At 47.6% G+C, this 12,548-nt stretch overlaps 2 protein-coding genes across 2 annotated transcripts; one reads left to right on the top strand and one right to left on the bottom strand.

The window, feature by feature from the left end:
- Positions 1-1,622: 1,622 nt before the first annotated feature.
- tmem170a (transmembrane protein 170A) lies at positions 1,623-6,167 on the top strand. The gene is made up of 3 exons (XM_068739674.1): positions 1,623-1,767; positions 3,236-3,406; positions 5,319-6,167. The coding sequence occupies exons 1-3, from the start codon at positions 1,653-1,655 to the stop codon at positions 5,447-5,449; spliced, it is 417 nt and encodes a 138-aa protein (XP_068595775.1). The 5' UTR covers positions 1,623-1,652; the 3' UTR covers positions 5,450-6,167.
- A 2,345-nt stretch (positions 6,168-8,512) lies between these two features.
- Positions 8,513-10,711, bottom strand: il17c (interleukin 17c). The gene is made up of 3 exons (XM_068739782.1): positions 10,697-10,711; positions 10,377-10,600; positions 8,513-8,846 (listed from the first exon to the last, which is right to left on the bottom strand). Exons 1-3 carry the CDS (start codon positions 10,709-10,711, stop codon positions 8,579-8,581), a joined length of 507 nt encoding a protein of 168 aa, XP_068595883.1. The 3' UTR covers positions 8,513-8,578.
- Positions 10,712-12,548: the final 1,837 nt, after the last annotated feature.

Raw genomic sequence — 12,548 nt, forward strand, 5'->3', positions numbered from 1 at the left:
GAATGTATTTAAAATAATTTACCTGGGAAATGAAGTGCCTCTTATAATAATAATAATTTTAAAGGCGCCTTTCCCGTCACTCAAGGACACCGTACAGATATATATATATATAAAAATATGCAATTTGTGTCTGCAAAGAATATATATATACTGTATATACACACACAAATTACATATTTTTTTATAGAAATAAATAAAAAACTAAATTGATTGAGAAAGTGATAAGAAAATCAAAACAATAAAAATTGACAGTTAGCATCAGATGAAGTTCTAAACAGATGTGTTTTGAGTTGAGATTTAGAGGGGGGGGAAATAATCAATGCTTCTGAGTTTCTGCTCCCCGTAGTGATGAGACGGGCGGCGGGGACAAACAGGTGTATGGAGGAAGAGGATCTCAGGGTGCGGGAAGGAGTGGGGACACAAAGGAGGTCGGACAGATATGTGGGGGCAAGGTTGTGGATGGTCTTGGGGGCCATGCTCTTCATTTCAACAGTGGTTACAATAATTATCATGGTGATAAACGAATGCAACATACAGATCACTGACTCCCGCCATGCGGGACACCTGGGTTCAATTCCCGTTTGGCTTGATCGCTTACATTTATGTTGACAACCGATCGTCTCCTCCTCTGTTTGTCTAACATTTGTCTAACATTCTGGACACAAGCTAACTTCATCAAGTGAAACGTCGAGTGTGTCTCGATGTGCATCATGTGATATGATCCGCTGAAGACTCTGCATGGTTTTGGAGTTCTTATACGTGATTTGCTTCTCTGGCAGCGGAAACTGATGCCGTATTGGTATTATGCTTTATACCGGTACATTTAAGTTCGCTTCACTCTTGTGAAATAATTTGGCACGGTGGCATAGTAGTCAGACCCGGCGTCAGAAGAAGTTAGCTGGGCTTATTTTGGGGGGGCCCAGTAAGCACTCATTTTTTTATTTTATTTTTTTAAGCACATTTATTTAACCTTTCAAAACACATAAGAAATGTGGTCTTTATTACAAAATAAAAAAAATACCCACTCTAACAGTAACATGTAATATACGGACCTGAGTATAATAATATACTAATATACTGAGTATAATAATATACTCAGGTTAACATATCCTGGAGATCATATATTGCAGAAGTTTTAAATCTCCAGCATTGCATTGTCATCAATGTGCTTGCAATTTATAAACCACCTTAAGTGCAGAAACTTGAAGCTGACTGCATTTCTCCTCAGGAGAAGTCCGTGGACAAACGGTTCTGGAAATATATTTGACATTTTAACATTTCCACTCTTTTCTGCACAAACCTGAAATGCAAATAAAAGCAGCTGGATGAAAAGTTCACAAAACAAACATCATGGAACTCAAATGTGTGTTTTTGTGCCTCTTTGTGGTGAAAGTACACCGAACAGGTGAACACCATCTGTTCAGGATCATGAAGAGAGAACCCCTCTTCCTGTTTTGGGACCATGCACCACTTTTTGCTACAGGAGGCAGATGACCCACTGAACCACAAGAGGGCAGAAGAAGAAGAAGAAAAAGAAGAAAAAGAAAGCAGCAGAAGAAGAAGTTATTATTATTGACATTTAGCCTAATGCTAGCTGCTCTGACGCCAGCATCGATCCTCCGTTGACGCAGCGTCTACAGTCAGTCTGAGACATGGAGGATCGATACAGTGACGTAGGCTTTGTCCAACAAATACTCGGCTTGAATTTAGTGCCGAGAAAAAACGGCACACACCGAGGAAACGACACTTCTCTCAGCGACTTCTCAGGTAGGCGATGGTTGCTCCTGTTAGCCTGGCAGCTACCTTCTCAGGTAGGCGATGGTTGCTCCTGTTAGCCTGGCAGCTACTTTCTCAGGTAGGCGATGGTTGCTCCTGTTAGCCTGGCAGCTACTTTCTCAGGTAGGCGATGGTTGCTCCTGTTAGCCTGGCAGCTACTTTCTCAGGTAGGCGATGGTTGCTCCTGTTAGCCTGGCAGCTACCTTCTCAGGTAGGCGATGGTTGCTCCTGTTAGCCTGGCAGCTACTTTCAGCTAACCTCTTTTCCTGTCAACACTTCTGCACTTCCTGGTTCCACCACCAGGTCTCCTTATCTCCTTTCCTTCCAGAAGACACACCCAGTCCTCTCCTACCTGTCTCCCTGATCACCTGAGCTGTTGTATTCCAGTCTTCTGGAAGCCTCTCTTGTCCAGAGCCTGTCTAGGTTCCTGTCCTGAACACCAAACACGCCCATTGAGGTCTGCTCCAATCAGGACTCTCTCTCTGCTAGGATGCTCTGAAGCGCTTCATCTAAGTCAGTCCAGAACTTCTCCTTCTCCTCTAACTCACCTCCTACCTGTGGAGCGTAAGAACTTCTCCTTCTCCTCTAACTCACCTCCTACCTGTGGAGCGTAAGAACTTCTCCTTCTCCTCTAACTCACCTCCTACCTGTGGAGCGTAAGAACTTCTCCTTCTCCTCTAACTCACCTCCTACCTGTGGAGCGTAAGAACTTCTCCTTCTCCTCTAACTCACCTCCTACCTGTGGAGCGTAAGAACTTCTCCTTCTCCTCTAACTCACCTCCTACCTGTGGAGCGTAAGAACTTCTCCTTCTCCTCTAACTCACCTCCTACCTGTGGAGCGTAAGAACTTCTCCTTCTCCTCTAACTCACCTCCTACCTGTGGAGCGTAAGAACTTCTCCTTCTCCTCTAACTCACCTCCTACCTGTGGAGCGTAAGAACTTCTCCTTCTCCTCTAACTCACCTCCTACCTGTGGAGCGTAAGAACTTCTCCTTCTCCTCTAACCCACCTCCTACCTGTGGAGCGTAAGAACTTCTCCTTCTCCTCTAACTCACCTCCTACCTGTGGAGCATAAGAACTTCTCCTTCTCCTCTAACTCACCTGCTACCTGTGGAGCATAAGAACTTCTCCTTCTCCTCTAACTCACCTCCTACCTGTGGAGCATAAGAACTTCTCCTTCTCCTCTAACTCGAGCTCTTCATTCCTTGTTCTCTTGCTGCTGATGCACTCGTCTTCTTCCTCTTCTTCGTCTCTGTCTTCAGCCCACAGTCATCCCATTTCCAGCAGCGCCCCGTGGGTTAACAGCGCTGCTGCTTTTTAGACTTTCTCCACTGGTGCACAAAACCTTTTCATAACTGTTTATGAAGTACCGTTAGCTGTTCTGCTGATATTTATCTGCGTGCTACATTACATGCTGATCGTGGTTTGTCGTGTGCGTGAATGTCCCTGTATTCCTCCAGAGATGTGGTACGGGGTCTTTCTGTGGGCAGCGGTCTCATCTCTGGTCTTCCACCTGCCTGCTGCTCTTCTGTCCCTCGCCACTCTGCATCAGCACAAGATGGCCCGCTTAATGCCAATTGCCATCCTCCTCATGGGCATTGTGGGACCAGTCTTTGGGGGAGTACTCACCAGTAAGTCGTCTGCCTATTATTGTGTAGCCTCTATGCAAGGACTAAGGCCTTCTATCCTATTCTATTAGTGCTATTGACCAGGACTGAAAATGAAGCTGTTTAAAGGATGCATGGAAATGACAAAAGTCCTGCTTTTATTTTTTGATAGTAGCAAATGTAACCAAACAATGAGAAACTAAATTTATCTAAAAGAACCATACAGTCGATATCAATGTGAGGGATGAGAATTGATCAGATTTATTCAACTCCGTGAAATGATTCAGATCTTTGTTGATTATTTTATCGACTCTCAATTGGAAAAAAGGAGAACAAACACTCTGATTAACACCAACTTAGTTTTATATAGTTACCTGCAGTAGAACATGTGCTAACATGCTAGGGAGCTTTAGTTTAGTTACCTGCAGTAGAACATGTGCTAACATGCTAGGGAGTTTTAGTTTAGTTACCTGCAGTAGAACATGTGCTAACATGCTAGGGAGTTTTAGTTTAGTTACCTGCAGTAGAACATGTGCTAACATGCTAGGGAGTTTTAGTTTAGTTACCTGCAGTAGAACATGTGCTAACATGCTAGGGAGTTTTAGTTTAGTTACCTGCAGTAGAACATGTGCTAACATGCTAGGGAGTTTTAGTTTAGTTACCTGCAGTAGAACATGTGCTAACATGCTAGGGAGTTTTAGTTTAGTTACCTGCAGTAGAACATGTGCTAACATGCTAGGGAGTTTTAGTTTAGTTACCTGCAGTAGAACATGTGCTAACATGCTAGGGAGTTTTAGTTTAGTTACCTGCAGTAGAACATGTGCTAACATGCTAGGGAGTTTTAGTTTAGTTACCTGCAGTAGAACATGTGCTAACATGCTAGGGCGTTTTAGTTTAGTTACCTGCAGTAGAACATGTGCTAACATGCTAGGGAGTTTTAGTTTAGTTACCTGCAGTAGAACATGTGCTAACATGCTAGGGCGTTTTAGTTTAGTTACCTGCAGTAGAACATGTGCTAACATGCTAGGGAGTTTTAGTTTAGTTACCTGCAGTAGAACATGTGCTAACATGCTAGGGCGTTTTAGTTTAGTTACCTGCAGTAGAACATGTGCTAACATGCTAGGGCGTTTTAGTTTAGTTACCTGCAGTAGAACATGTGCTAACATGCTAGGGAGTTTTAGTTTAGTTACCTGCAGTAGAACATGTGCTAACATGCTAGGGCGTTTTAGTTTAGTTACCTGCAGTAGAACATGTGCTAACATGCTAGGGAGTTTTAGTTTAGTTACCTGCAGTAGAACATGTGCTAACATGCTAGGGAGTTTTAGTTTAGTTACCTGCAGTAGAACATGTGCTAACATGCTAGGGAGTTTTAGTTTAGTTACCTGCAGTAGAACATGTGCTAACATGCTAGGGAGTTTTAGTTTAGTTACGTGAGGACTACAGTTCAGCGTTCAACACGATAATCCTGGACGTTTTAACTGTTAAACTCTCCCACCTTGGACTCTCCACCTCCATCTGCACCTGGATTAAGGACTTCCTGCCTGACCGCACACAAAGGGTCAGACTCGGCTCTCACCTGTCCCCCACCTTCACACCGGCTCCCAACAAGGATGATCAGCTCCAAGGAAAGAAAGAGCAAGAGAGCAAAGTTCATAACAGGAAATGTGCCAAATGCGGTTTGCATAAAGTTGGGTTCGTTGTCCAGCCTGAGACTCAAAAGAAAAAAGCTCCAGAGAGTTAATTCATCCACAAAGATCTAAAAGATACTCACTATACTATATTATAGTATACATGCATCACTTTTATGTCAATAAGTGCCTCATGATTTCACTAAATGTTTGTATTATTTGTGGTTTAGCTTTCCATTTTGTCCAACATTTATGCAAAGTAGAAATGAATGTGCTTCAGACGTGCGCTGTTTCCTTCTCATCTGCAGGTGCAGCCATAGCAGGTGTGTACAAGGCAGCAGGGAAGAGGATGATCTCATTTGAGGCTCTCGTGTTTGGTGTTGGACAGTCGTTTTGTGTCCTCCTCATCTCCTTCCTCCGGGTGCTCGCCACCCTTTAGCAGTCTGGAGGCTCACCTGTCTGACACCAGGCGCACCTTGATGATTGGACCTGAACTCACAAAGCACAAGAGGATTCCTGGAGAACTTGTGTCCACTACTCTGGCCCAGGACGTGCCAGTTGTTGCTGTTGGACCGTGACTAGAGCATATGTTCTTTGTGTTAATGAGCAGTGTGTAAATTGTGGCCGGTCAGCGCTGCATTCAGGTCATTGCTGTAAGGATGGGTGGGTTAAAGGTCAGCAACAGGGTGACTAACCTTTCTCAGGAGAAAACAGCTCGCTCTAATGAAGATGTGCTGGACTCTGGGGTTTTCTCTCGTGGCCTTAAATTCAATTTTCTATCTTTTAAACCTGGGTTTAACTTCAGGGTTGTCTTTCTAACGCCCCCCAGCTGCTCCTCATAGTTTCTGTTTCTTATTTTGGATCTGATGACCCGTGTGTTCAAATGTGTGTCCTTTGAAGTCAGCAATATGACTGAGGAGGGTTATATAGCCTTGAAAGTTTGTTTTCCATTCTGGGCGATTAGGTCTGAAATTTGAATGGGATAGCCAATGATTACATGAACCTGTGTCTTTCTAATAATTGATTGTTTCTAGGTATGATTCTTTCGCAGGAAAATGAAAGTTTCACAAGCATCAGTTTTCTGATCAAACATGAATGCCTGTTTTATTTTTCCACACTACACGCTTCAGCTGAACTTGAATCATATAAAGTTTGTTGTACCAGTGCATTGAGTGTTTCTAAATAATTTATGCTAATTCAAGGGTGCAAAGGGAATGTAGTTATTTTATTACTCAATGTTTTTAGGCACATTGTGCAACTACTCAGCGTTAAGTTCCCTTTAAAGTTTGGTGTATCTCACCTGTGGCCTTGCTGTTTACCTGAAGGTCACTGACTGACCCCCCCACCGGATCAGCCTTGGGGTTACATGAAGTACGAGTTGAAGGTCTGGTCAGTGGTTCGAATCCCGTCCCAGATTGGTCCCAGTTGGTCTGGCAGCACCGTCCACTGGAGTGGGAACGAGAGGCTCATCTACCCTCGACTCAAGGACAGCAGCTCACCTTCATTAGTCATTTAAACCTCCAACACCATCTAATGTTAGCTTCGCCTGCATACCCAGAATGTCCTGCGTCGAGTCCAGGTTCATACTGTGAAATAGTCTGGAGTAAAGATGACAAATCCTGAGACGCTGTCCATGGAGGTAGTCTCACAAGCACTTGTTGAGGTTAGCTGATTCCATGTGCCGATGTCGGAGCCTCCGTGGACTGGAAATAGGAATATAGCTGCATTGAGATCAGGTATTTTGGTCGTGAACCCTTCCAGTTTGTACAGAGATATGCCAGTCTCAGTCCTTCCAGGTGTTTCTGATGTAGTCCAAAATTAGTGCAGCTCCATAGAGCAGAACAAGATGGGAACAAGAGCTCCTGTGGATTCTCAGTATTCTGTACAGATTTAATGCAGTCCATCCACAGGTACTGGTTCGGAATGAGATATATATATATCACAAGCGGCGCCAAGAGGGCAGCATGTCCTCTTGTGGAGACATGGCGCCGCTACAGTGAGCATCAGAAGTTTACAATCAGCATAAATACACACACAAGCAAATGTCTCATCAACTTGTAACTCGGTACACTTATAGATGACACATAGGGCTATAACCGAGGTGACGGACAGGTTGATGTGATTTACGGTGTAGACGTTACAGGCGTGCAAAGCTTTATTTTTGCCATAGCTCGGGAGGGGAAGGTCGTAGAGAGACGCGGTTTGGCCCAGCGTGTTCAGCGTGGCCATAGAAATAGAAATGGATCCTGTCATCAGTCATTGTGGGGTTTTAAACTCTTTTTGCTAATGCAACATGCACAAATGTGTTGCCAGATCGGCAATACAGGTGAACAAATCTATTATGGTGACCTCAAAATGGGAGGTGCCGAAAGAAGAACAGGAATTGCTGCTTAGGGCTAATCAACAGCAAATACTGCAGCTAAAGAGCTGAAGGTTGTTACTCAAGTGAGCCACCAAGACTCTGCTCTTCGGGGTCCCAAAATGTTCCCAGACTCGATTATCAAACACAATCCTTCCTGTGAGTTCTATTACTCCTCCGATTCACATGCCCAAAGGAAAATCGAAAGTCCTTTTGGCAAGAGAAGCGACTCTACTCTGAACTGCGCAGCCAGTCAGGCAGATCCCCGAAGCCCCACCGGAGACACTCATTTCAGCCACTGGAGTCCATGACCTCATTCTTTCTACCTGTTTGAATGCTATTCTGGTCCAACATGCTCCAGAGTGAGGTTTTATATAAAGAAATGCTGAGAATCTTTTCGTTAGAATGCAACATATTTCTTTAATTTGCTTCAAAGTTAATTTGCTTCAAAGAAGCTGAACTTCTCGGTCTTCATTAGACATATAAAGTCCCACTGGGACAAACCTACAAGATATCCAACAGAAATGAATACAAAGTCTTTCTCATCCAATTATGAGCCCCTTCACTTCAACACACGTCACATAAAACAAAACCAATAAATAGGAAATTATTCAAATATTAGCAGTTAAATTATTATATTACAAAACTATACAGCTGTTCACATGCAAACAAATAGTCAAATACTTAGTTTACATTAGCGGCAGCAGATAGACCCGTAAACTAGTCAGAATAAAGCGCAACCAGTGCCTATAAAGATCCACAACCACACATTATAGAAGTATCACAAATAAATATATCTGGATGTAATCAGGCAGATTTTTGATAAGTTCTAATGCAGGGGTGTCAAACCCGTCCGGTGGAGGGCCGAGACGCTCCAGGTTTTCCTTCCAGCCGGCTACTAAAGCAGGTGATTGTAATTATCAACACCTCTGATTTGAGAGAAGGAACTCATTAGTGAGATCAGCTGCTGGAGAGATGGTTGGAAAGAAAACCTGGAGTGTCTCGGCCCTCCACTGGACGGGTTTGACACATGTGCTCTAAATGATGCCAGGGGTCAGCTGTCGGAATGGAATGCTGTCCTGAGAGCACTGCTGGCCCCTCGGAGCAGCAGCCTGGGACTTTACACCCCTGAGAACTTTCCGTATTTTAAAACAAACACAACATTAGGTATATTATGTCGCTATGGCAACGGGTCTGGAGAGATCCCATCTAGGAGGCGGTTTTGACTCTGGCACAGGTGCATCCCACAGTCACCTCCAGGGTGACCGCCTTGAGCTGATATTTCTTTCCATCGCTGCAGAGTTCCCTCCTGAGAAACACTCTGCTCTGCTTCACGGGGACGGAGTTGTAGTCGTAGCTCTCCACTGTGAGTGGCCTCTCTTTGTGGCCCGGGCTGTCCTGGATGAGGATGCATCCGGAACACAGGCACTGAGCCTCAACATAGGAGGCAGGGAAGTGATCCAGAAAGGTTCTGGTTCTGTTGAGGAACAAGAGGGGTGGGTGGGGAGAAAAGACCCAATCAAATCAGAGAACAGCAAGAGAGAGCAAGAGAGGGAGAGACAGAGAGATCATTATTTGGAAATCCAGGTATAATTTGTGTACTTTCCTCCACTTGATGAATATATTATTAGATAGAATGTTAGAGCTGTACTTTGTCACGGACACAATTATCAATTATTAAAGAGAAGGATGTGACAAAAGAAGAAAAGAAAAAGACTAAACCCTTAAATGTGAAAAACGTAAGGATTCCAACTGGAAGCAAACAGATTAACACTGCGGGACGCTTTTATTCCAGGTGGTTCCGTTGCAGCACGTTAAGCTCCTCTCGAACGCGGGCGCGGCGCGGCGCGGCATCAGCGCTCGAACCCTGGCGGCGGTGGAAAGCCTTCAGCGCTGCACGAACTTAAAACCTGAACGTCAGCAGAAATAGTTTCCAGAAGAGCTAAAGTTGCGTTGAACTGGGTTTGAAAACGCCAGCCTGAGATGTTAAGATTCCTCACATAAGACGTTTAAACGATGATGTCGCTGCATTTTGCCGAATGAGACGTACCACCTTCCTCCGTGACCCCGGAACCCCGTTCCTGCGTTCGGAGTCCCGCGTTAACCCCGCTAGCCTGCGTGGCAGACAGACCCCCAGATTAAAATCTTATTTTGATGCGTTCATTGGCAGGATGTCCCAAAAGGTCGTGAACCTTGCCGTGTTTAACCCTGAACGCCCCCCCGCCCCCGACTGATCATGAAAGTGGATGCAACACGTCACGGTGACAGATGGGGAACCTTCTGGTCCAGAGGGCCCGACACACGTCTGACATGCGTCTGACGTGTGTCGGGTTAGGGTAGGTAGTTGTGACTTGTCCTACTCGCGAGTTGGACTTGTCCTACTCGCGTCTGCTACTCACACGTAGGGTGACTTGTCCTACTCGCGTCTGCTACTCACACGTAGGGTGACTTGTCCTACTCGCGTCTGCTACTCACACGTAGGGTGACTTGTCCTACTCGCGTCTGCTACTCACACGTAGGGTGACTTGTCCTACTCGCGTCTGCTACTCACACGTAGGGTGACTTGTCCTACTCGCGTCTGCTACTCACACGTAGGGTGACTTGTCCTACTCGCGTCTGCTACTCACACGTAGGGTGACTTGTCCTACTCGCGTCTGCTACTCACACGTAGGGTGACTTGTCCTACTCGCGTCTGCTACTCACACGTAGGGTGACTTGTCCTACTCGCGTCTGCTACTCACACGTAGGGTGACTTGTCCTACTCGCGTCTGCTACTCACACGTAGGGTGACTTGTCCTACTCGCGTCTGCTACTCACACGTAGGGTGACTTGTCCTACTCGCGTCTGCTACTCACACGTAGGGTGACTTGTCCTACTCGCGTCTGCTAACCACACGTAGGGTGACTTGTCCTACTTGCGTCTGCTACTCACACGTAGGGTGACTTGTCCTACTCGCGTCTGCTACTCACACGTAGGGTGACTTGTCCTACTCGCGTCTGCTACTCACACGTATCTCCAGGGGGACAGGGAGCGGCCGCTGAGGTGCTGGTCGTACAGCTCCACGGGGCAGGAGGCAGGTGAGTCGTGGGCCGCCGCAGGTGAGGGCTCCGGGGGCTGGGGGTAGTGGGTCCTCAGCTTCCTCTCTGCTGCCTCCCCCAGCTGCTGCTCATCGTAGCATCGGTACAGTTTGCACGTCCACACGGGCACGAGTAAAAGTCCAAAGATGACAATCTGCGGAGAAGGAAGACAGAGCAGTGATGGAGGGAGGAAGAGGGAGGAAGAGGAGGGCAGGGAGCGGGAGCCCGAACCGGTCCGCGTCTCACTCACCTGCTTCATGTCCATGTCTGTCCTCTCGCTGTCGCGCGGCGCGGCGTGGATGTCACCTGCCACCATCTCTCCGGGCCGCTATTTATCGGTGTACGTGGGAAAAACCGGCAGTATCAGGAAATGGAAACGTAGTTCCTGCACTTCCTCTAGTGAAAGTGAAGCCCACGGCGTAGGCGTGAGATCCACTCGCGTGCTGCCAGTGGAATGCATCAGGCCAGGAATGTGTCACGCGCACACGCCCGTGCAGATTACCTGTGTCAAACACGGCGTGATGAAATAGGAGAACGCTGCGTGAGATAGTCGCGTGACGTAAGACGAGTTACCTGTTAGTCATTAACGCTACAGGTGCAGCAGTAAAAAGACACACCCATGTTGCATCAGCCGGGGTCTCCAGCGTTACCTCACCCTGGTGTCACCTAGGACAGGGACCAGCAGAACGGTGTCCAGGGGACAGCTGGGACAGGGACCAGCAGCACGGTGTCCAGGGGACAGCTGGGACAGGGACCAGCAGAACGGTGTCCAGGGGACAGCTGGGACAGGGACCAGCAGAACGGTGTCCAGGGGACAGCTGGGACAGGGACCAGCAGCACGGTGTCCAGGGGACAGGGTCCAGCAGCACGGTGTCCAGGGGACAGCTGGGACAGGGACCAGCAGAACGGTGTCCAGGGGACAGCTGGGACAGGGACCAGCAGCACGGTGTCCAGGGGACAGGGTCCAGCAGCACGGTGTCCAGGGGACAGGGTCCAGCAGCACGGTGTCCAGGGGACAGCTGGGACAGGGACCAGCAGAACGGTGTCCAGGGGACAGCTGGGACAGGGACCAGCAGCACGGTGTCCAGGGGACAGCTGGGACAGGGACCAGCAGAACGGTGTCCAGGGGACAGCTGGGACAGGGACCAGCAGCACGGTGTCCAGGGGACAGCTGGGACAGGGACCAGCAGCACGGTGTCCAAGGGACAGCTGGGACAGGGACCAGCAGCACGGTGTCCAGGGGACAGCTGGGACAGGGACCAGCATCACGGTGTCCAGGGGACAGGGTCCAGCAGCACGGTGTCCAGGGGACAGCTGGGACAGGGACCAGCAGCACGGTGTCCAGGGGACAGGGACCAGCAGCACGGTGTCCAGGGGACAGCTGGGACAGGGACCAGCAGCACGGTGTCCAGGGGACAGCTGGGACAGGGACCAGCAGCACGAGGCGGACAGAACACCCGGAGGTGATTGAGGTTGTTTCATTCACATCATAATTTGAGATGAACACATGAGTGTGACGTTAGAGGACGGCGGCTCAGACAGACAGTGAGACGTCTTACGATATGCATGAGGTACATGGAAGTACTGTATAGTACAAACAACAGGTACAATTATCTACATTCTTATTTGTTATTTGTTATTAAAATGAATTCCAGTAGAATATTACAGAAACTCTGCTAATAAATGTGTAATAAAATGTCTACAATGACATCTTGTCTAATTTATTTAAATAAATACTTTATTAAACTGCACTTTTTACAGCAAACACACAACGAAATTCTGTTTACACCCGAGTACAAGGGCCCCTTGAAACAACCACTGCATGCATCGGGGCCCCAGAGCATGCAGAGAGGGCGTAGGGTGAAGGTCGGCGAAGGTCGCCATGATCGGTGCCCCCGGAGGGGGGGGGGGTTCCACATGGGCACCTCGGCAGTGCCCTGAGGGTAAAGCTGGCCCCCGTTCCTCGGCCCCCGTTCCTCGGCCCCCTGCGTGTCGCAGCCGTTAGTTTCGGACGCAGAGGATTCGCTGCACGGTGCAACGAAGCCGGTCTCAAACCTCGAGGGGACAAAGACGAGAACGAACGTGAGAAAAACAAGCCAGAA

Source organism: Brachionichthys hirsutus, chromosome 5, assembly GCF_040956055.1.
Source record: "Brachionichthys hirsutus isolate HB-005 chromosome 5, CSIRO-AGI_Bhir_v1, whole genome shotgun sequence".
NCBI lineage: Eukaryota > Metazoa > Chordata > Actinopteri > Lophiiformes > Brachionichthyidae > Brachionichthys > Brachionichthys hirsutus.